At 36.0% G+C, this 25,283-nt stretch overlaps 1 protein-coding gene and 1 long non-coding RNA gene across 2 annotated transcripts; both read right to left on the bottom strand.

Annotated features, from left to right (window-relative positions):
* Window positions 1-3,023: 3,023 nt before the first annotated feature.
* On the bottom strand, window positions 3,024-19,093 carry LOC129436705 (immunoglobulin superfamily member 3). The gene is made up of 7 exons (XM_073856770.1): window positions 18,856-19,093; window positions 17,111-17,455; window positions 16,672-17,028; window positions 16,124-16,225; window positions 13,911-14,261; window positions 13,235-13,573; window positions 3,024-3,415 (listed from the first exon to the last, which is right to left on the bottom strand). The coding sequence occupies exons 1-7, from the start codon at window positions 18,929-18,931 to the stop codon at window positions 3,039-3,041; spliced, it is 1,947 nt and encodes a 648-aa protein (XP_073712871.1). The 5' UTR covers window positions 18,932-19,093; the 3' UTR covers window positions 3,024-3,038.
* Window positions 19,094-23,220: 4,127 nt separating this feature from the next.
* LOC141350930 (uncharacterized) lies at window positions 23,221-24,043 on the bottom strand. Its single transcript, XR_012359019.1, has 3 exons — window positions 23,888-24,043; window positions 23,681-23,747; window positions 23,221-23,480 (listed from the first exon to the last, which is right to left on the bottom strand). It is a non-coding gene; the product is annotated as an uncharacterized lncRNA (long non-coding RNA).
* Window positions 24,044-25,283: the final 1,240 nt, after the last annotated feature.

Genomic DNA, 25,283 nt, shown 5'->3' with positions numbered 1-25,283 from the left:
CATCAATAACAGCTTTAATTTGTTTTTAACCTGGAAAATGAACATTTTAAACAATACATTTAAACTTCTGTCAGGTGGTCTTCACCTCTACATACACTCTACAAAAACGATGCTTAATAGCAGCAAAAGTGGTTCACTGGCACCTGTGTAGAACCGTATTGTGCTATGTTGAATCATAAGTGGGGCTATAGTCATGCTTTAGCACTGCTTATGGTTCTACAGAGGTGCTATATAGATGCACTGTAGCACTAAAAATGGTTCCCTTATGATTATGAGCTTTTAGTACTATTTAGCACAATTTTTTAGAGTGTACTAAAATCCTTTAATGGAGAGCTAGCTATAGATTATCCCTTAACTAATACTTTAGTCAAAAAATATAAGAGAGGTCTCTTTACATTTCTTGGGCTATGCCAAGTTGAAGGCTATCCAATGATCTGTGTTTGGCCATTTAACAATTTTGTTACAATACAGTAGTTTAAAAAGTGTGTGTAATTACAAAACTTGGTATGATTCTGCAGCACCATGTACTTAAGGAACAAAATTTGTAAAAATGCGAATAAGTTGTCATGGATCTGATCTGTATGATCTTGGGCAGTGGCGGCCGGTGACTTCTTTTTCAAGGGCTTACGATGCAAAGCTTGTCACATGTATTTAGCCAGTCAGGTGTGTGGCTCGTCATTTCAAAATATATGTTTGGGGCGTAATATGAATTTATGTGCATTACATGTGATGTCAAAATACGAGCCTGTTGCAGAAGCATAAAAAGGGTTTAAAGGGCCCATATTATGAAAAACTCACTTTTTCTGGGTTTTGGGGTGTTATTTTGTGTCTCTGATGCTCCCACACCCATACAAACTTGGAAAAAATCCATCCATGCTGTTTTGAGTGAGATACAGGATTCTGAATGTCCTCTGCCTTGAGTCTCACATTGCACAAGTTCAAACTCAGCGCCGTTGTGACGTAACTAGCCGTTTCGTCACATTCCGTTTTAATTTTCCCGTCCACCACCAAACTCGCAGGTCTCCACCCACCAGGAGCTAGAGAGCACAGAGCAGTCAGTCACTTCGCTGATACCCTCTATACTGTTATCATGTCTCACTGAAATAACAGCGCTATTTGGATATTATGGATTATACTCCCGCCTACTTTTAAAAACAACGTTTTAACGCTTGTTTATTGGAACCTAAAGAGTAATCTTATATACAGTGTGCTCCGACGCAAATAGTCCTCAGATTGTAGGCATTCATGCGAAATCTGATGTAAGACTATGTATCTATATTTCACGGATTATACGAATTTGTGGACAAAAATGGTCATTGGATTTTTTTGGACTTTCATGGATTATTCACACATCTGAAACAGACATGATTCGATTCGCGATTGTTATGTCAACACAAAAGGTAAGAAGTCACGTTATATTTTGAATGTTGTCATCTGTCACAAAATACTACATTTATGATGCTAGAGCATCTGTATCTCAAAACAGAGACCATACATTGATGCTAATCCAGTAAATGATACCTTTTAAATGTATAGTAATGTGAATAATATTGTTTGTAGACATTAGGCTATATAGGTACTTTTCTGCAGGCTAGATAGTTTACAGCGTGGTTTCGAAAGTTAAAAAAATATTTAACTGCTTTATTTTACAATTCTACATGAACTAAGTAATAGTGCTTTGCCAAAGTAAGTGTTTTGCCAAACTAACCGAGACCGGGCCTTACAGACCCGGCTATTCTGACGAGGCTAACGTTCCCCCGAGTCTCTATCTCTTTCCCAAGATACGGTCCGGACCTCCCGCTAGCTTCTAGCAATTAGCACGCAGCCCACAAGCAGTATAAATCCCCCGCCGGGTCTAAATTTCTGTCATTTGCAAAAATAATGTTTTATAACGGGAATATGTTAGCATTGTCCAGGGAGAACGAGTGTATTGTTGAGACTGCTACATCACAATTTACTCTGGAATCATTGTTTGTCATGAGTTTCTTCTCCTGGAGTTTCCATATTAGTGATACTTTTCTGCTTTATTTGTCTGTTGGCAATAAACCGTTAATAATAATATATAAAAATAACACAGTATGGTCTGTACTGCTCACAATACCACTGAGCACACGCACATGACGTTAGTAGTGGGGTGTGATCAAAGGAGCAGCAGCTCATAAATATGTAATGACTAGCTCAAAACGGCACCCTGAAACAGAGGCTACTAGAGATGGGTAACAATCTTTTCCTACAAGCTATTTCAAGCAAACAACTTTTGAAACATGTTTTATGGAACTCATACACCTATTTAACTTGTGGAAAAGCAATCATAAGATGGGCACTTTAAGAAAAGAGAGACACTGGTGTTTGCCAGATACTCTCTTAATGTAATGTGTAATGAGAGTTTATTGTTAAGGTTCTGTCTTTTGAGTATTTTGTGAACGTAAGCATCACTTTTATCCTAAACTCTTTCGATGCATCTGCAGCAGGCTCGTAACAAACACATATTTTGACATGACAAGCAACACATAACACTCTGAACAGATATTTTGAATTCGCATCCCTCGGAAGAGTAGGCACCGGCCACCACTGGTCTTCGGTAACACAACACGAGTTCAACAATATGTCATAGTCAACAATACTTCTAGTCTGCCATATTAAATTATATTGAACACCTACATTTTTAAACTCCTTCTAGGCCTACCTTTTCATTTGATTCACATGAAATGTGGCATATATCATAGACCGTGCTGACAAAAAGTTATTAAAAGAATTTTGATTTAAGTCATTCTACATTATAATTTTGAGCCAATAATGACAAATTGATCTGTATGTTATGAGCGCAACATCCAAATGTGAGAAATCGTTTTACACACTTACACCAGGACAGCCTGAGCAAGTATGCTGAATTGTTTTTGAGAATTGAAAGGGTGCACTACATACAAAAAGCCTCTGAACTTTACAACTGATTTACGTTTATTTAGCAATTTGTTCTGCAGCATGGAAGTTATCTTACACCAAATACAAAAAGACAAATTCACAACATTAAATAAACATTATAAAACACACATTAAAAAAAAAACATGTATATACAACTTACGCAGTAGTTTCAGTGTCAAGCTTGTGCTGCCTGAAAACACAGATCTCTGTCCAGTGTAAACTTCACATTTGTATTTTCCCTCATCTTGAGTTCTTATGCGGTCCAGTCGGAGGGAGAAGTTTCCATTTTTAATGTTCTCAGTAAGGAAATGAGCTCTATCATGATAATCCTGATGCTGGACGTCTGGTTTAATATCTCCATCTTGATAAAGATGAACAAGAGTCTCTGAGTCTGATCTTTTCCATTCCATCTTAGTTATGAAACGTAGATTAGTGGAACAGGGCAGAAGCACTGAACCTCCCAGAGAAACAACAGTGTCATCCACACGAAACCCTAAAAATAAAAAGACATTACTCTGGATTAAGTTTCACATTTGTAATTTTGACAGGGGGGTTAACACTGCTTTTGCCCTTGAGTTATACAGTAAAGCCAAGCTTCAACATTTTACAAGTGTGAACCTGCAGTGCCATGTTAAACAATTGAGGAGCTCAGATGCAAAAGCCTGCTCAAAGCTACCTTTATCAAAAATGAGATAATGATATTAACCAAATGCTCTTAGCACGTATTATACTGTACAGGTACAGTACGTTCATCAAATACTTTCACTTCAAATCCCCTTAATTTTTGCAGAATCCATTAAGTGTTTGATAAAAAAGCTAATTTACAAGAAAACATTACAGACACAGAGGACTTTTGCATCTGAGCTCTTCATATCCAGTGTCAAGGAATGTAGCAAAACCAACTACATCAGGGGTCTTCAACGTTTTTTGGGTCGCGGACCCCTTAGATGAAAGAGGCATGGAGCAGGGACCCCCTAATACTAAATGTGTAAAACAGAGATATTTAAGTAAGCAGTAAGGTACGAGAGGCTGCCTTTTCGTATTAGGCACAACGCAAAGTGGAGTAAAGTACAACTGATGACCAATCAGAATCAAGGACTGGAACTGTTTTATATATAGAAACAAACATGTCACACAGCCATGATACTATATTAACATGCATCATTTTTTTTGTTAAAGTAGAGTTTGTTTTTATATTAATATAATAATAATAAAAATACAAATAAAATAATATTATTTTAAGGTATTTGCATAAAGATTCCTGATCATGGTGTTTATAAAGATGTTTATAAAAAGCATGTCACACAGCCATGATACTATATTAACATGCATCATTTTTTTGTTAAAGTAGAGTTTGTTTTTATATTAATATAATAATAATAAAAATACAAATAAAATAATATTATTTTAAGGTATTTGCATAAAGATTCCTGATCATGGTGTTTATAAAGATGTTTATAAAGTTTATAAAGATGACTGATCATGGTGAATGGCACAAAGACTCTTTATTCTGCTGGGGATAGACGTTGTGCTACTTCATAATTTTGAGGTCTGCTGCCTTTCTCGTGTATCGTCATTGTCACGAGTTTGAGTAACGCAGGTTTATTTTCTGCATAGCTTAATATCAGACTCAGGAGAACAACAGGCAACGAGTCCGCGCGCATCTCTTTGGGGCAACTTTTTGAGAGGCGGATTTCAACCTGACTATAAATCTTGCACAGAGCACCATCACGGCGCGCGTTTCATTCATTTTTAAATGCGAGCGATAGTTTTGTCACAGTTTAAAATGCAGACGCGGTGTGGTGTAATTTGCCTGTTGAATTAGCGCTTTAAATCTGAACCGCGTGAAAGAGCCGCCCAAGTTCAGAAATATAGAAGAGACAACATGTCGCAATGATTCTAAAATGACATTCTGAAAGAAAGACACACATAAGATTTACCTGTTTTATGATGACATTTCTGTCGCTACTGCTGCTTCCTGAGTGGACATTTATAATCCAGATATTTTATTTTGGTCCGCTGGCTAAACTGAACGCGCGCCTTCAAACCTATGCGGCCATGCACGTGCACAACTTAAAGGGGACATGTAATGTTTTGTACATGTATTTTAAATTTTTTACCAAAAAATTGCTTGTAGTTAAACATCATTTGGCGGACCCCCTGCAGTTCCGTCACGGTTGAAGACCCATGAACTACATATAACCTCAGTGAGTACCTCATTAAATATTTACACACTTTATACTGTACATTCACATAACCTTTAACATACTGTTTAGTTTTAGTATCTGAGAGAAACCTAGGGCCTCATTTATCAACATTGCGTAGAAAATGTTCTATATTTTGACCTACGAACGAAATTTTGTATGTGCGTAAGTACAAAAAAAAATCAGGATTTATCAAATGTGCGCACGTGGTTCATACGCACATTAGTAAGCAATTCTTGATGATAAATCCCATGTGTTCTTAAGCACCATGCTCGTTCACGTTCGTGGTCATTTGCATTCCGAAACGCCTCCAATGAACCATATATGGTGACCGCAATAATGAGAGAGAAAGAGAGTGAAAAAGAGGAACTTTACAGACACAGAAATTGAGTTACTGGTGGATGAGGTTAAATCTTAATAACACATCCTGTTTGGTTTACTTAGTGCAGGAGGAATGACTAACAAAAGAAAACAAATCTGCATGGGAACATGTTACCAGTGCGGTTAATTCCATTGGGTATGAGGAGAGAACACTTCCAGAAATAAAAAAGTCTTTTGAGATGAAATTATCAGCCAAAAAAAAACTTGTTTCAATCGGTACAACTGGAGGAGGACAGACACCTTGGACACCTTGGACAGCCACATATAATCAGCATCATCGGTGTGATCTTTGAAAATGCACTCCAGGAGGAATGGATGATTTGCCAAGTCTAAACGCAAGATAAGCCATTGCACTGTTTGGAGCTTTCATTTATAGGGGTAGACACCAATTTGACGACAAATCACAAATAAATCATTCAACAGTGGTTTGCTGTTTCTATATTAAAACTAATCATTTTTAACACCTGCTTGTGCATAATAAATACACACTTCTTTACACACTGGGGATGATCCTGTGTAGTATTGCTATTCTACCACTAGATGCTCTGCGTACGCATGCTCTGGGGTGTTGTAAGGGTTTTGTCTTGGTTCTGTTTTGTTTTGAACTTTTATTTTGATATCCTGTTCTGTTCTGGCTTTTATTTTGAAATCTTGTCCGTGTCTGTTCTCCATAAAAACGGTCCAAACTGATAATTCCCTGCGAAGTATTGTATGTTTTCAGCTGCATTACCTAGAGTTCATTATTATATCTTGTCTTGTTTCCTGTTACTAGTCTGTTTTGTATTCCTGTTCTGTTTTTGGATATTCTGGATTTTGACCGGTTGCCTTTTATTGGATTAGGTTTTTGGATTGCCCTTGTTGGATTTGTTTGCCTGCCCTTTTGGGATTTTTCTAATAAACCTCCTTGCACATGGATTTGTCTCTCTCACGCTTTGTGTAAGCAGCCCACGTTACATGTGTGTGTATATTTACACACATTTCTACGTATAAGTGCAATTTGATCAATTCCACACTTTGCGTAACACTTCTGTTTGTACGCACGCTTGATAAATGAGGCCCCAGATGTTTTTTGTGACAGCATTTGTGGGCACTTTTTATCCAATCAATCAATCTCATACATTTGCAAATGCAAACCCAAACCTTACTAACCCCTTTAGGAAAAGTTCTGCTTGCTTACAGAACTATCACTGGCTCTGCGACGGCACACCTGGGTGGCGTCTTGTGATAACTTCACAAAACACTTTCCTGCTCATTCTCCTTCACTACTTCTCACTGGTGAAATGATCTTTCAAATGCAGTCTGGTCAACCACATCTCTTACAGCATTAAAAAAAAAAAACATTTAAAAACATATATAAATGATGACTGCTTTTCTATTTAAAAAAAATATATTGTTATGGAATTGTGAAAACTAGTAACGGTATAAGCACTTCTTGTATTATCGCATCCATTTGACAAAAAGTTTTATTGTTTCCTTCCTAACTTTTTTAAAAAGTCACTTTGGATAAAAGCATCTGCTAAATGTCTAAATGTAAAACCTGTTAACAGTGTGAAACACGAAACAACATAATCTAGGATTTAATACGACTTGATCAGATGTGGAGGGTTGTAACACTATAAAGTATTAAAGAGCACCTATTTTGTTGCTAAAAAAAAACATTATTTTGTGCATTTGGTATAAAACAATGTGTTTGCGTGGTTTATGGTTAAAAACACATTACTTTTCACATACCGTACATTTTTGTAGCTCCAGATTTCACCCTCTTCCTGAAACGCATTGATTTTGTACAAAACTCATCGATCTGAAAAGCTCTGTGTCCCTGATTGGCCAGCTGATCTGTATGTTGTGATTGGCCTGAATACCTCTGACGTCTGCCGGAAACATGACGCCCCTTACCATGTTTGAAAGATTCGGTGGCTAACAGGAGTTAACTTTCAGGCTGTGAGACTGAAGCGGGAGGAATTATGATAATGTCAATCTTTACACGTCAACAAGCCCAGGAAGTAAACTGTTGCCTACAATCCGTGTGTTTGTTGTAGTCCAAGAAAAGAGATTTACGTTGGAGACGATAACTCATGTCATGGTTTACTTTGGTGTTTGTACCTTATTTATATCATTAACATATACTAACATACCCTTTACGAAAATGAACCATGGTTTTACTACAGTTAAAACAAAAAAAAACATGGTTACTGTAGTAAAACCATGGTAACCACAAAATAACCATGGTTTTGACAACCATGGTTTTTAAAATCCATAGTTGAACCATGGTTAGTGTAGTAAAACCATGGTTTTGCTGATAGTAATCAATACACCAAAAAACATGGTTACATGGTTACACTTTTACCACAATAAAGCCATGGTTAATTTTTCCTAAGGAACGCTTACACACCAAAGGAAATGTAAAATCGTGAATTGGACAATAAGTGCTCTTTAAGACAATTCTTGTCCACAATGATTGCCTAAAAGTGTATATATTTGTTGAAATATAACAAAATACACAAGCGCATATACACTCACCGGCCACTTTATTACATGTAGGTGCACCTGCCCAACTGCTCGTTAACACAAATTTGTAATCAGCCAATCACATGGCAGCAACTCAAAACAAAACAAGTAGACATGTTACTAATATTTATAAAGTAGAGCGTAGCTATAGGGGAGATGTGTGCTCATGAGCCCTGTATGGGTGTTCCAGAGTTTGTGGTGACATTGCTGCCTGGGCTCTTTTTGTTAATTCAGTGACAAAGGCATGCGCGTAATTTGCACGGGGGTTAAAATTAAATATGAAATATTCCGAATTGTTTGTTTTCTTTATTAATTTCATTTGCCAGCAAGAAAGATAGTATTATATTTTAAATAATCTGTAATATACCACCCCCAACCGTCCACCGTACCTACTACTTGGTATTACCCAACTCGCTTTCTCTCCCAAGTTTGTTCACTATTTTGCGCATGCGAAGTGGCTGGGATGAATGGTTGGAGTAGAAAGCTGACGGGGCATGATGAAAAGGACACTGAAAGGCAGCAAGTCGAGTAGTGATGGAAATTTTCGTTCATTTAAGTGACTTGTTCATTTTTAGTTCGTTCATCAAAATGATTGGTTCAGTGACCATTTCTTTATTTTACATAAATACGCCAATAGGTGGCAAAGATGTGTGTCCTTATGTGTTAACTTATAAGACAATGAAAGACTTTTTACAAAAACTCATTTGTTTTTAATAAAGCTCAAATTGTGAAATACTAAGCATTTGATCAAGCTACAGAATATATTAAGACAAACAGTAATTACCTTGATTATCATTTGTATTAAGGTAAATAGTCCGCTTAAACATGGTTACTATAACTTTACTAAAATAAAACCACACGATTCTTTCACAAGATTGTTTACATTGCACTCGCTTTCTTTACGATCCCTCTCATTTCTTTAGGTTGTAACTTGTAACGTTACCAGTCATTCAGTTTGTTTAAGAACGGGATCTCTCTCTCTCTTCTCGTTCGTTCAGACTCAAAACAGCGGCTCGGTCAGTAAAAGGTGTATTCATTCAGTACGTTGAGCCAATCATATGCTCGGCCACAGCTCATACTCGATTGCCATTGGCTCGTACTTTTGTCAATCTTTGAAGGCAGAAAGAAGGCCATGCTTCATTTGTCCATGCTCCTCAAGAGAGGAGGGAAATTTCAGTGAATGAGAAATATGAGTCAATGGATGGCGTGAACGAGAACGATTCGTTCACCTAAAAGATTCGTTCAAAAAGAACAGAACATCACTACAGTTAAGCCAGACAGCGATTTTTCATTGTTGGTCGACACCAGCCATAAAGAGGAAAAATCCTGACCAAACGGAGGTACCCCTATTGCTAAGTTAGCTATTAAGTTAGCTCAGCGTTTCTCAAAGTCAGTGTGGGGCATAGAGACATGACAAGTGGGGTGCGACAAACAGGTTTTGTGCCCATCTTTTTAATTTCTTTATTTCAGTGGTGCAAACTCATCAGGGGTGAAAAAGGTGACAAGACACAAGCGCTCTTATATAAGCGGATACGCGGCTTGCACGCTCCTCTTAAACAGAAACAGGTATATAGCGCATATAGCACTGTTGTCAACGGCTTAAAATCACTTAACTTAAAACTGCGGTGCGTGAACAAATGTTAAGCTTTATGACCACGCGCACAGCAACGTGACGTGGGCGCGTAACCTCAAATGAGAAAATACTACGAGTTAAGTATGTGCACTCAATCTGCAGACTGCTTAAACTTCGGCAGCAAATGAGGTGGCTATAAATTGTAAAACATAACCCGCCAAACTGGCTAGTAATTTGACATCGTTACCACAATAGCTGGACATGATTTTCATAATTTCATTTACTGCTACCATGTCGCAGACCCCCCTCACCCCTCATTTTCAAAAACTCATCGGATCTAGACGAATCACAAGAATGACCTATTTCGTATCAAAAAACGGCGAATTTCGCCGAAAGGTGACAAGTTTGCACCCCTGTTATTTATTGACCATACACTCAAAACAAAACAAAGACACATTTAAATGTTAGCCTTACTTAAATCCTTTTCACACGTAAAGCAAAAAGTTTTTAAAAAGTTTTTCAAGGCGACCGTTATTGATCGCAGTATCACTTTATGGCATTGAATCCCATGGAGACGTGTCATTCATTGCTTGTCACACCGCGGTGACTGACTGATGATCTGCTTTTATTTCCTTTATTCAAAATGTTACAAATTTGTTATCTATTAGGATATATCTGAAGTTGAAACTTTGATCAGATTACTCCCTGTGGTACCAGTCTCGTCCTCTTAGACGATTAAAGACTTGATAGTACAAAGCACAACGTTTTACGTCTTTTCTGACTTCTGGCGCAAACACACGGTGAACATCGCTATTTTTAGCCTTTCCTTATTGATAAATCTAATGCGGCTGATCTCCGTAGTTTCATTTTGCAAGCGTGTGAAAGTTGCGCTATCATATTTCATCAATTGCGCTGAAAATTCAGAGAAAGCTCTAACATATACACGTAAAAAACACTGTGCAGCATGTTTACTTGCTAAACAAGCAGTGGACTCCGACATAATATTAGTTCACATCCATATAAACTCATAATTACTCCCGCTCCTTTTACACAGAGACGTAAACAGGTGTTTGGTGCTTTTATCTGAATGGCATGTGTGTTAAGTTGCAGCCTAATATGTTGTAACATACCTTAAATGTGATTTACAGATAGGCCTTCTTTTGTATTTACATGCTTTTGTTTAGATTTTGTTAGTGGATGGCAGAGTTGAAGTCCTCTCCAATATTTTGTTCCAATTACCTGGATTTGCTAAATAGCACAGTTTTTCAGCAGGAGGTGACCTCCTGACTCGTAGGTGTTTTAAGCCCTCAACGAAGCCTTCAAGGCAGCACTGCCTGGAAGGCAATCCCCATGCCCCAAGCGTTTCAGCCAATCACAGCACTGGTGCTAGATATCGAGCCTTCCTCGAGCCTTCCTGTGCTAATTAGCAAATCCAGGTGATTGGAACAAAATACTGGAGAAGAGTTTTACTCATAGCACATGGATTACCCACCTCTAGTGGATGGTGAGTTTTGGTGATGCCCACCAATATGTGAAATCTGTTCTGAATAAAGGTGCAAGCTGCACTCCAGTGTATTGTGTAATGTATTGAGAGTTGAATTGTTCATAATACATTTGCTGCATGTAGGTGCCAATACACTGATGAAATTTATTAATCTTTAAGTTCTTGTTTCTTTTTTGATAAAATATTGAACACACCCAAAAAATCTATTAAGTGGAAGCTGCCACTGCTGGCTAGTGTTTAAACACATAATTTAACTACTGTGTCATTATGGCACAAATAGTCAAGTGAACAGCTGCATTTACGTTAAGTAGTCTAAATCAGTAAAGGTATCAATGTATTTCTAATACAGGAACGGCAAATTAGCATGTTACCTTTTACACAAGAATATGATTCAATAAATAAATAAATATGCCGCGAGTTTAACCCCCCCAATGGTAGACCCAAAGTTACACCCTTGGACAAAGGTAAGGAAGATTTATTTAATTTACATCTGAAGAACTGCTGTTCAAGTTGTTTACTTGATGAGCATCAACGTTTAAACATTTAAAATATCTCGAAATAACAGACTACTATTTAAAGTAGATGTATTACAGGGAGCATTTCATGAAAATCTGACTTTTTGTTTAAGTGCTTCTACCAACCCAGAAAATGTGAAAAAGAGCAACCCTGTAACTTTTTTTAAAAAAATACTGTAGGTCTATCAGATTTCACTCCTGTGACATTGTAAGGGGATCAAATAATAATAATTATACCGCCCGTTCATCTGCACTATTTATCCCTTTATTTTTATGTCAGAATACTCACCATCTGCCAATAAACACGTATTTAGTATGCATAGAACAGATGATTAACTTTTTAAACTGTTAAGCGTCGCCGTCCCGAATACGGAGCAGCTAAGTTTGCATCAATATTATTGATGTAAATTTTAATCTATCACTACAAACTATATATCGTTGGAAAGGTCTAAGCCTCTAGAATAGACATTTCAGCAGTGTTTTATAAAATAAATTATGTAGGGAGAGTAATTGATTCATTTATGAAGAGAGTGTGCCTCAAAACATTTATTTTCTGCTAAATGTCATTGCCCCACCAGCAGGACACCTACATTTACTTCAATGTTTTGCATGTGAATTCTTATCTAATCATGACAAACTGTATATTGTTTGAAAGCTCCAAGAGTGTACATTTAACTCAAAAGGGTGGGGTGACGCTTAAGAAATTGGTTAAAAAAATTGCATTATAGGGACGAACAGAGTGTATTTTTGCTCACACCTATAAAGTGTCTATTTTGATCTGCTATAATAAACTATCTATGAGGAATTTTGAGCTAAAACTTCTCATACACACTCTGGGGACACAAAAGAAATCTTGTAAACAGGGGTTTGAAGTTTCTCCTTCACTGGTTGGAGATTCCTGTCAGTAAAGTATGAGAAATTGTATTTTAGACTAATTAATGGCTGAAGAGATAATGTAAACTATCTCTGTCATATACCATTTCATGTGCATCTATTTCGTTGATGTATCAAAGCTCATGATCCAATGCACTTACAATGAACAAACAGACCACGCTGATCAAACTAATTGATTTCAGATTCCAGATCGTTTTGACCAGTATTTCTTATGTTTAAATTAGATATAAAATAATGTACCTTTATTGCTTAATGATGAAGGATCATGAAGAACAGAAAAAAATTAAACAGTATTTGTAACAAGTTTCTACAAGCGACAGTCCAAAGGACACTGGACATCATTATTTAACATTATCATTATTTAACATTATCAAGGGGGTGAAAGTTCCAGTGATTGCTGTGACCTGCTGAATTCAATGTAACTAAACCCCTCTGAATGTGTTGTTGTCCATAATACATAAATATCTCTCTGTTTGTTATTCATAACTAAAGTCAGATTAAACTTTTAATTAATCCACTCATTAATATTAGTGATTTTTACTTAATTTTGTACTAAATTAAAATAATTTCTTTCATTATTTAATAGCATGATAAATAAAAATACATTTTAATACATTTTATTGTGTGCTATTTGCAGATACTCATTTACTTTAGCACTTTGATGTCATAGATTGGTCTGTGCAGCGTTGACTGTATTATTATTGTATTTTATTTTATTTTATTATTCACTTACCCAGTTTTAAAGTGCTGTTGAATGAAATTGTTGAATCATCCTCAGTGTGAACTTTACATGTGTATTCACCTTTATCTTCAGCTCTCACTTTCTTTAACTGGAGGGAGAAGTCTCCATTTTTAATCTTCTCCTTGGAGAAATGAGCTCTTTTATGATAATCCTGATGCTGAGCCTTTGGTTTAATATCTCCATCTTCATACAGATGAACAAGAGTGTCTGGATCTGATCTTCTCCATTCCACCTTCAGCTTCTTCTTTATTAACTCTTTATCAATGGAACACGGCAGAACCACTGAATCTCCCAGAGGAACAAATGAACGCTGATTCACTATAAAAAACCCTGAAAATAAAGAGACATTTTATTTGAGATGTGAAGTAACACGCTTCAGTAAGTGAATGAACATCTACAATTCTGCGCCAGGATTAATAAATCAGATTTTGTTTTAGAGTCTGGTAGAGTTTCTGTTCATCTGACCACAGGACATGACCAGTAAAATATACAAACTGCCATTTGGTTAATTATATAATGATATCTCAAGTTTATCCTGGGGTCAAACTTGATAATATTTTGTACAAAATTCATGTTATATTTAACTAAACAAGTAAATGCAAACCATGCACTGATTAAAGCTACAATAGTCGGTTCAGTTAATTTTCTTGATTATCTGTTTTCTTACCAAGTACTAGCTTTGTGCTGATGTAAAACACAGATCTCTGTCCACTGTAAACTGTACACGTGTAAATCCCTTTATCTTCTTCTCTCAGATTCTTCAACTTGAGGGAGAAGTTTCCATGTTTAATGTCTTCAGTGAAGAAATGAGCTCTATCATGATAATCCTGATGCTGGACATCTGATTTCAGATCTTTTTCCTCTCTATCTTGATATAGATGAACAAGAGTCTGTGAGTCTGATCTTCTCCATTCCACCTTAAGGCTATCAGTCAGTAAACTTGGATCAATAAAACAGGGCAGATCCACTGACTCTCCCAAAGGATAAAATGACCACCAAGAATGATTTGCAACAAACTCTGAAAATGGTTAGACAATTAATTACAAGGTTAAATAAAAGTAAAATTACATTGAAAAGACAACTAAAATAATATCTATTAAGGCAATTCTACTGTCTAATGCAGGAGTGGGGAACCCTGGTCCTGGAGGGCCACTGTCCTGCAGAGTTTAGTTCCAACCCTAATTAAAATCACCTGAAAAATCAAATGAAAGTCTTCAGGATAACTTGGAAATGAAATTTAAGTGTGTTTGATTAGGATTGGAACTAAACTCTGCAGGACAGTGGCCCTCCAGGACCCAGGGTTTCCCACTCTTGGTCTAATGACACATACTGTACGTCAATTTAACACATTCATTTACTTAAAGAACATAATGTGTTAAAAACGTTACACAATTAAAGACACAATGTGCAATTTGTGCAGCTAAAGGTCCCTATATAAAACAATACTGTAGGTGAGTCCCAAATTAAACACGTATGCACTATTCTACGTCGCTTTGTAGTATAGTAGGGGAGACCGGGGCTGGTTGTCTCACGGGTTGGTTGTCACATTGCTTATTCCAGACACACTTGATATCAATCTGTTAGCCTTTGATAGCTTAATCATTTGCACTTGAAATTTTGCTGAGCAGACACAAAACATTGAGGTTAGGAGACAATTTTTTATTTTCATGGGTCAGAGTAAATTTTCATGTTGGTGTTGTTTTTGTGTTGAGAGCGTGTAGGATATTAGTCATTCAAAAACAAAACACTCATTAAAAAGCCAAAAGTAGTAGCTTTATTTTGAGTCATATTTTAGCTATCAAGTTAAAGCCGTGTGGCAGCTAGCTTATCATGTTTGTCAAGAAGTCAGTTGGGGATGGTTGTCTCATAGCTTGCGGGGTTGGTTGTCACATGTGAGTATTGGACATGTAGACCATTTAAGACTGTTTGTCTGTTTGTTTGTTTTTTGTTTGTTTGTTTGTTTTTGTTTGATGTTAGGCAACTTAAATAATGAAAAGATAATAAAGAGGTTTTAGCACTAAACATTTTTTCATTTTATTTCTCAACACAGTAGACAATTCAAGTAACTGATCACCCACTTTAATCCCATTGTTTAAACATTGATGACAACTATCAAAGGGGTGGTATTCATATTAAAACTTATTTGCAGTTTCTAGCTTAAAAAACTAAAAAGTTACACATTATCTTTTCAGATCCCAATTTATCACTCAAATCCTATTGAACTTCTATAGGGACAACCAACCCCATACCCTGTGATGGGGTTGGTTGTCACATTGTGTCAGAGTGTCTTTGATGGTTAATTACTTCCTGTTACAATACATTCTAAAAGTAAAAAGTATACACATTTAAAGCCAAGACTACAAAGTTTCATTTCATGTAGGAATTACTGCTGAAAGATTTTTTGAGGATGAGCAATTCATGCATGAGTAAAAATTGTGACAACCAACCCCGGTCTCCCCTATAATTACTGTGTTAACAGTTCACAATTACACTTCTCATGATCTGCTCACTGCGAGTGTCACAATGTTTTCTTGTCTGTCAAATTTAAATACATTTATCCTAAATAAAGTTTCTCAGATTGAAAGGAAAATCTGGACTATGTTTTGATCTCAACTATGCAAAAAAAATTGTTTCTTTCATCAAAAAAGATTCTAGCCAAAAGAGTTATTAAATACAGATCCAACTTTAAATATGTACATAATTTCAATACATTACACTAGCTAAAAGATAATGTAGTAACTCATCTACATTAAAAACATTTAAAACATTATTAAATTATATATCTAGAGATATTGTTTACGATCACATTGAAAATTACCCAGCCCAAGTAAAGTATGCACACTCACAACATGTTAGTGTAATGTGATACACAAGCATTACCTTCTTTGTCTGATCTACAGTAGATGAGACAGCAGATTATAACAGCAGATCCACATGCAGCTATACAGAGAATCAACACCACTGCATGTAAAGCTGAGAAACCTGTAACACACAAAGATGAATTACAGTTTTGTACAAAATTAGCTGTACATAACTCTATCAAATATCACAAATTATCACAAACATTCTGCATAATTAAGGGCATGGCCACTAGGCTATCATCAGCCTGTGGGATCGCTGATACACGATAGCATCGGGAGGCAGGGCAATAGTTTACTCATTTATTTATTTGGGCCCCAAAACGTTCTAATCGCTAAGTAGTTCTTAACCTATTCCTTAACCTCTCTCTTAACTCTTATATCTTCTGTAAGTCACACTTTCTAAGGTTGGTCTGGACCATTCGTAAGCTCTCTCTTAGCTTGGCTATGAATAAAGGAAAACAACTGATATACTTATTGACTTTGTGTAAAACTAACTCTAACTGAATAATTACAATTAAACTACTATTAGTTTAGGCCGATTGCTGTGGGTTTTCTATTTTGACTCACCCGTTTGTTCCAGTTTAACAGTTGTGTTTGCTGATAGTTCTCCATTAAACACTTGACAGATGTAAACTCCTTTATCTTCAGTTCTGACTCTCTTCAGTCTGAGAGAGAAGTTTCCTCTGTGGATTTCATCAGTGAAGAACTCAACTCTGTCTCTGTATCGCTCATCTGATGCGTCTGATAAAGTTTCATTGTATTGATAGAGAAGAACCAGGATGGGTTCGCCTTTATTTGTTTTCTTCCATGAAACCTCTTCAATCTCTTCAGGTTTGATGTGAGAGTTCACAGAGCAGTTTAAAGTGACGTCACCACCCACAGATGCAGATATTGACTGACTTGATCCTGATACTATCAAACGCTCTAAAACAATTTATTAATTCAAGAGTTAAATATTTTTCAAATTATAAAATATATTGTGAGTAAATAATGCCATAAAACTCACCAACATGTTTAATTTCCACCACAGTTTCTCCAGACTCTTGTCCAGTGTAAACTTTACATGTGTATTGTCCCTCATCTTCAGCTGTCAGATTGTTCAACAGGAGTGAGAAGTTTCCATGTTTAATGTCTTCAGTGAAGAAATGAGCTCTATCATGATAATCCTGATGTTGAGACTCTGGTCTGATTTCTCCAGCTTGATACAGATGAATGAGAGTCTGTGAGTCTGATCTTCTCCATTCCACCTCCAGATCCTCCAGTGATAAGGGTCTCTCCACAGAACAGTGCAGAACCACTGAACCTCCCAGAGGAACAACCAGAGGACCTGAAGAACCCTTCACTGTGAACCCTTAACAATAAACATTAACATATTTATTAAATAATAGTTATAACATAAGTACTAACAGAAAGCACACATTCATCACTGATCTGAAAACAGATTTTCTTATCCTCTTTGATTGTAAGTAAAATTTTTCTTTTGTTTCCACTTTTAGAAAAAGAAACAAAAACTGTCACTGGGACGATAAAGTTACCCTTTAAAAAAGTCCTACTGTATGTAACATTTAGGTACAGATATGTATACATATAGTAGGTACAGTACTAATATGCAATCTTTAGTTACAAATGTGCACCACCATAGTGACAGCTTTTGGACATGCAAATCAGCCACTTATTTTTTATATGAAATATTCTGCTGTGTCATTTGTCTTATGGCTTACACATCTCAACAATCGTAGATATTATTAAAATATTATTAAAATAAGAAAATAGATTCAGAGATAGAGAGAGAGATTGTTATTATTGTGCTATTGTGTGTTTCTTGTTTTTATGTATATGCTTTGGCCGGGGGCGTTTCTAGACATAAAGCTTTACTGGGGCCCCCCAATTTATTTTTTATTTTTTGGGGGGACTTTTTCTTGAAAGTCTGCTGTGTAAAAGAAGAAATGTGCAACACATATAAAATGCCCTTTGCTTAACCCACCATTCCTACACTGCAAGTACTGGGAAAGAAAACATGTATTTAAAAATATTTTAGTATCACCTTCATCATACTTTACATGAATGAACATAACAATACAGTGTGTGGAAATAATGACAGCAGAGAAAATATTTTCTTGCACATTTGCAGTTTACATTACACAATGATAGCAATGAATAATACAGTCTATTTTCAATAACAATATTTCAAGAAACCAGGCATTTTATGACTGTTATACAAAAATAATATTAGTCAATATACTGCCAACTGTTTAAGTAGTGTCCTAGAGAAAGTGAATTAAATATTAATTTTATATCTAAAAATACAGAGCTGTATAACACATACATGTGTTGATTTTCTCAGCAACAATGCAATTAGACTTGACATAGGTTTTTCTGAGATTTTTTCTCTAATGTTTGAGACCTAACTGAGGATTTGTGTTACATCATTTAAACATTATTTCTGCTTAAAACATTTCTGATGTTCATCTACAAGAACCAATAGTGATTAAGTCAAAAGAAGATTATCATTGTTTAGAGGCTTACTTTTGGCTGCAGAAAGGAAAAGCACAGACTGGGGCACGTGCCCCGTAGTAGCCTAAACGGGGTCTAGCGACGCCCCTGGATTTGGCAATATTGCAAGTAGGCATATACACAATCATGCCAATAAAGTTTATTTAAATAGAAAAAATAGAACATTTAGAGAAAGAGAGAGAGAGGAGGGAGAGAGAGATCGCATTAAAGCAAATGTCTCTAAATAAGCAGACTCACCATCAGCGACCATCAGCAATACTGAGAGTAAAAGACAGTTAAACAGGAACATCTTTAAATATAGACAATTAATCATGTCTACTATAAATTTTCGTAAAAATAATGTGGTGCTGACGGACGATCATGTTCGTAAAATGGCGGCAGAAGAACATTTACTTTCAGTTTGATCTGTCCTTTCACTTTTAAATTATAGTTAGGGCTGGGTCAATGTGATAAGGAAATTATCATCGTTTAAAGAAAAACGCGCACTAGAATAAACACATATTGAGCACAGTACGTAACTTCACCAAGATCAAACTAAGCAACACGAGTTATATTCTACTGTATAATAAAAGTTATTCATTATTGTTAAAGGAACTGAGCATTTACGCTATCGTATCTTAATTCTTAAGCGTAGTCATGCAAACCTCACTAATATAAAATATTGTACATGATCGCAACACATAGTTCGTTTTAAGAACTATATCAAAGCACTGCATTTTTAATACTGTATAATCCAGCGTTGTGGTGTGTTTACCATTACTTTTAATAGTTTTCATTTTAAAAATAGAGAAAGGCTGCCATCTAGTGATTGAAATAGGCCTATTCAATCTTTCAGTGTAAATTCATATGTAATTAATTTGTATATGTGCTTAATCATAATAACTGATCTAGATAAATGATGTAAAAAAGAAGGTGTGCGATCATTAAACTACAGTAATGTAGAATGACCCGTACTGTGTGTGTTTTGCAGAATTTTTATTATGTATATTAATGTGTCTGTCCTGTAGGGGCGCTGTTGTTCGCCGCTGTGAGAATCACTACTTTGTTTCCATTTAATAATATTCCTATATTATTAAATGAACACAGAGCTGAGATCAGACTGTACAACAGTACTCTGATGAACCTAAACATCATATGAACCAAAATAAACGATTTAATATTTATAATTTCGATGTTTAAATTGTATTATAAAATATTTAATATGTCAGCCATAAAAAATATCAAGCTCCAAGTGTAAACATAATATGTAAATTGAGAAAAGAAATATATTATCGCAATAAGGTTGTATTTGTTAAAATTGTTACGTACATTAGCGAACATAAACTAACAATGAGCAATACCATTTTCAGCCTTTATTAATCTTAGTCAATGCCAATACAATTGTTCATGTTAGCTCATTGCGCATTAACTTATGTTAACAGTTACAACTTTTGATTTAAAAAAAATGTATTAGTGTAAATGCTCAAGTTAACATGAAGCAAGGTGAATAAATATACTGTAGAAGTATTGTTCATTATTAGTTCATGTAAGATAATGGATTAATGTTAAATACAACCTGATTGTAAAGCATTACCATAATATAACTCTAAAATGTTCAGTATGGGTAAAGGTGACCCATGAACTGAATAATTACTGACATGAGAATACGCTACTGACACCACTGTAAACTTGAGACATTAACTCTAATGTATTTATTTATCTATGCATTCTTAATGCTATTCTGGCATCTGGCTAAATTCATGGCGAGAACCCTTGAATCCATACACAAGTTAATCCATACACAAGTTTATCTATACATGTTTGGGCAGGAGAAATTTGATATCTGCAATTCACTTAACCTGCATGTTTTTGGTCTGTGGGAGTTCAAGTAAACCCACACTGACACAGGAAGAACATGCAAACTCCCTTAACTCTAATGATATATAATTACATTTAAATTTAATAACTATACAGATGTTTGTCTGTTGAAATTAAAGAAATATATAGATCCAACATATTAATTTATGAAAAGTATGAAATCTGCATTATTACTTAAGTAAAATTCACAAGAAGCATTTAATCTATTAACAGCTGTAGTATGATAGTGTTGTTACTGATGTAATAAAACTGTAAACACTAACAAAAAGTAAATATCTTTTATCTATATACTGTACACTGTAGCATTATATGAGAAACCTAGCAAGCATTTACATTGGTGCATTTGTCAGACGCTTTTATCCAAAGCGACTTACAGTGCATATCAATGCATACATTTTATCAGTATCTGTATTCCCTGGGTTCAAACCCATGACCTTTTGCGCTGCTAACTCTATGTGCTCCACCAATGAGCTTACAGGACTTTATTTATATAGCACATTTTTAACAGACATTGGCAATGGAAACTCTGCGTTTTTCAAATAAGCAAGCCGCTAGCGGGGTTTTTCCGCGCTGAGACCCGACGCTCGGGGTTCAAAAATATTAGGGACTTTAAGCAACAGCTGCGAATGGAACGGCTACGGCGACCGGAAGTATGCTGTCACACCGCCGTAGCCAAGAACGTAAAAATCACTAAGCAACCGTAAACAGGACAGCGCAACACGGCATTATTCATTAATTGAGATACAAAAAAATGTACAAAACAATCTTTTGTCAGAAGAGGAATTTTTACTGTTGTATAATGTAAATAAATCTAAAAACCTAGATTTACCGTGTAAGCAATAGTTGCCTTTTAACCTTGATTACATGGAGGAAGACGAATGCTTAAATGAATTTCGTGTCAGAAAATGTGACCTACCAATTCTGGTAGATGTTCTCGGGATTCCCAATGAGATAGTTTGTGATCAGAGAAGTGTGGTGGGAGGAGTCGAGGCGCTGTGTATGCTCCTTAAGAGGCTGGCATACCCTTGCCGGTACAGTGATATGATGCAAAGGTTTGGTCACCGACAAGTCCCAGTCCTGTGCATGGCCACAAACTCTGTGCTGGACTATATATATTCTTCACATCATCACAGGATAACACAGTGGAATGAAAACATACTGAACCCTGTAGCATTGAGAACATATGCTGACTGCATCCTCCAAATGGGAGCCCCTCTGGATAATTGCTTTGGGTTTATTGATGGCACTGTACGACCCATTGCTAGACCAGGTGTAATACAGAGGATCCTATATAATGGACACAAACGCATTCACAGTCTAAAATACCAGGCAGTAGCCATTCCTAATGGTTTGATTGCCCATCTGTACGGCCCTGTAGGTAGGCTATGTCTGAATAATTTACCATCTATGGAAACATTGTCATTCCCTTTAAAATTTATAAAATATTTTTTATATATTTAAAAATATATTTTAACAGAGGGAAAGAAGCATGACTCTGGAATGCTGGCAGAATCAGGGCTGTTGGCACTGCTGCAACGTCATGCCGTCTCTGTAGATGGCCATCCAATGTGTGTGTATGGGGACCCAGCATACCCACTGCGTGTGCATCTACAAGCCCCATTTCGACATGTTCATCTTACCCCTCAAATGATGGAATACAACAAAAGAATGAGTGAAGTCAGAGTGTCTGTGGAGTGGTTGTTTGGGGACATAGCAAACTACTTCAAGTTCATGGACTTCAAAAAGAATTTAAAAATTGGTTTGAGTAGTGTTGGAAAATTGTATGTTGTATCTGCTTTGTTAAGAAATGCACTAACTTGTCTGTATGGTAATCAGACATCACAGTTTTTTAACTTGGATCCTCCACACATTCGTGACTATTTTTCATGAGGTAGCACATACATTAACAACTACACTGTGCTATGTCGGCCTATATATACATAAATACATAAAAAATAAAAATAAATAAATATAACATAGTATAAAAACACATAATATAAAAACAGAATTGTATTTAAAAAGAATGAGACATTTTATAATAATAATCCATTTTTATTTTATTATTAACAAAAATAAAGTATACATACAGTATGTAATTAGTTTACACCAACACACAGTATACATAAACTATAGGCTATATACTAACAACATGTTATTGAAATATATTTTATGTTAACAGATTTTATATTTTATTATTAATAGAAGGATTTATACATTGAAATGTTTTATGAATGAAATAAATTAATGGATTTAAATGGCAAAAGAATAACAATCATTTATTTGACAAATTTTCAATGAGGCCAAGTAATGCTTGCCCTTGCTGTTGCTGTTGCTGAAGGAGCATAGTCTGCATTGCCTGCATTTGCTGTTGCTGTTGTTGCATTAGTTGCATCATGTCACTTATCTGCTTTTGTGTTTGTTGTGCTGCTTTTGCTTGCTCTTCAACCTGTATTTTTTTCAATTCCAATTCCTTTTCTCTTAGAACCCTCTCAGCCTGGCTTCTCTCCCTCAAAAACTCAATGGTGTCATTCCCACTCCTTCTCCTACGTTTGTTGTTTGTCCAGTCCTCTCCCTCTTCACTAAGCCTTCTGTTGGTCTGGCTAACCCTCTCCATGGCCTTCTTCCTTGCCTCTTCTGCTTTGGCCCGGTCCATTTCTAACTTCCTTGTACTCTCATCACTCGTTTTATTTTCCTCAGCTGCTCTTTCCTTCTCTGTTATTTCTTCAGTTAGTTCATCAAGTTCTGTTATTTCTGCAGATGTTCCACTGCTCTTCTCGTCTTTATTGTTTTTGGTCTTGTATTTCGTCTGAATCAAGCTAAATCTCTCCCTCACTGACCTCTGTGTAACTCTGAATTTATGATCTTGAGAGCAATTCAGTGTGTCTGCTATAGTTGACCAGGCCTTACCCTTGTCAACACTGCCCTTTTTGTACCTGTATGGTTCTGTAAGCAGGATTTCTCTACAGAGAAGTACATCATGTTGCTCTTTCCACTCCATAGGGACTCTAATCAACAAGAAACATGAAGTATACTAGCTAATTTTTGAAAAGTAAGTATAATTAACGGTCTTGATAGATAACTAATAATAATAACCCCATTAATCTATTTATAATCTGTTAATCTACTTTACCCAATGAAAAATATTTTAAAAGCATAGTAATACATTTAACATGGATTATGAAAAGGATGTTTATGCAATACTTACATTGTTCGCTTCACATCAACTCTAATCTCAATGCTGCCTGAGGTGGTGTTGCTAACAACAGACATATCTTTATACAAACGGAAAAAAATCATTAAAATTAGCTTAAATGTAAAACTTTTAAACACATATTATATACAAGACTGGTGGTACAATCATAAACTAATGCAATTACAATGTCATATGCAATAAAACATAACATTTATTTACCTAATTTCTCACGTTGCAGCGACTCCGGCAAATCAGCTGTTCTCCCGTAGTAGACCGTTACAGTAGAACGTCGTACAGTAGCAGTTAAATTCGCGCATGCGCAATACAACGCCAGAATGCCGTTGCCGTTCCACCAGAGGCTGTTGCTTAAAGTCCCTATTAAACTTTGAGTGAAACGCTCCGCTCGTCACTAATAAATGTCAGTTCTCACAGGGCTGTCCAATTACAGTGGAGGAGGGGCGGGACATTACCACACCAACCAACCGGCTCACAGCTGAAGTATCACAGCTACCAAAGCGCTCGGTTGAAAAACAGCTGGCATTCAGCGTACTCAAGGCTTTTTCAGCCGCGTTTAAAAGTTTTGGTGTGTCCAGCTCCAAGACAATATGACCTTTTTGTTTTATAGAGTAGATTAAGAGAGCGAAAGTTGCAGCAGCCGCGAGGACAGTTGAAAGTGCTGGCAGTGACAGTCAGTCGCGTGAAGGAGTCAGGTTGGTGGCGAGGCACTCACTGTGTTAAAAAAAATTCTTCTTTACGTATTATATAAATGTATGTACTTATATTAATAAAAATATGATTGGTTCAGTAACTTCAGTTTAAAATTCATTATCTTTTATTATTAAGTAAAATAAAGAAAACGATGACGTATAAAATAGTTCTATACATACTATATCAATTTATTTATGCATAGGTACTTATAATAATATGATTGGTTCTGTTTGAAATTAATTATCTTTTATTATTAAATAAAATAAAATAAATAAATTAAACTATTATTGGATGAACCCCCCCCCCCCCCCCCCCCCCGTAACGTCAGACCCCCGTCCCGAATTTTAGACAATCTCATCTGGTCACCCTAGGCGTTACAGAGACGCAGGAAGTATGGCAAGGGAGACGCAGCGTCTCGTTCCCTTCTCAGGGAACAACAGTTGCATACATAACCCGAGATGTTTTCATGTGTCAAACACAACAAAAAAGCATTTTGGTATGAATCAACATTCACATACAGAAGATAAGCATTTAAAGCGAACAGTTTAGCATGAATTTTTATGATATTATCCTACACTACACAGGGAATAATATTTCCCAGAAAACTTCTTGCTTAAAATAGATTCAAGCACTTTCAATGACCTGTATCTATGTATGTATATTTTCAAAAACTTCCCAGGGCCTTGAATTTTTTTACCCAGATTCACAAATTTTCAAGGATTTCAAGTAGCCGTGGGAACCCTGGTATTACACCTTATCATTAAATAACATACATCTATTTTTCTGTACAAATTTAAAATAGGTCATTTTTTCACTGATGAGAGTTTTGGCTAAAACAGCACTTCTGTAATCGCTTTATTTGTCTCAAAAATTATTCACATTTTTATATTCAGGTCTATTGCATAAA

This window comes from Misgurnus anguillicaudatus, chromosome 19 (genome assembly GCF_027580225.2).
Source record: "Misgurnus anguillicaudatus chromosome 19, ASM2758022v2, whole genome shotgun sequence".
Classification (NCBI taxonomy): Eukaryota; Metazoa; Chordata; class Actinopteri; order Cypriniformes; family Cobitidae; genus Misgurnus; species Misgurnus anguillicaudatus.
The sequence above is the reverse complement of the archived record's forward strand: the minus strand, read 5'-3'. Positions and strand labels throughout refer to the sequence as shown.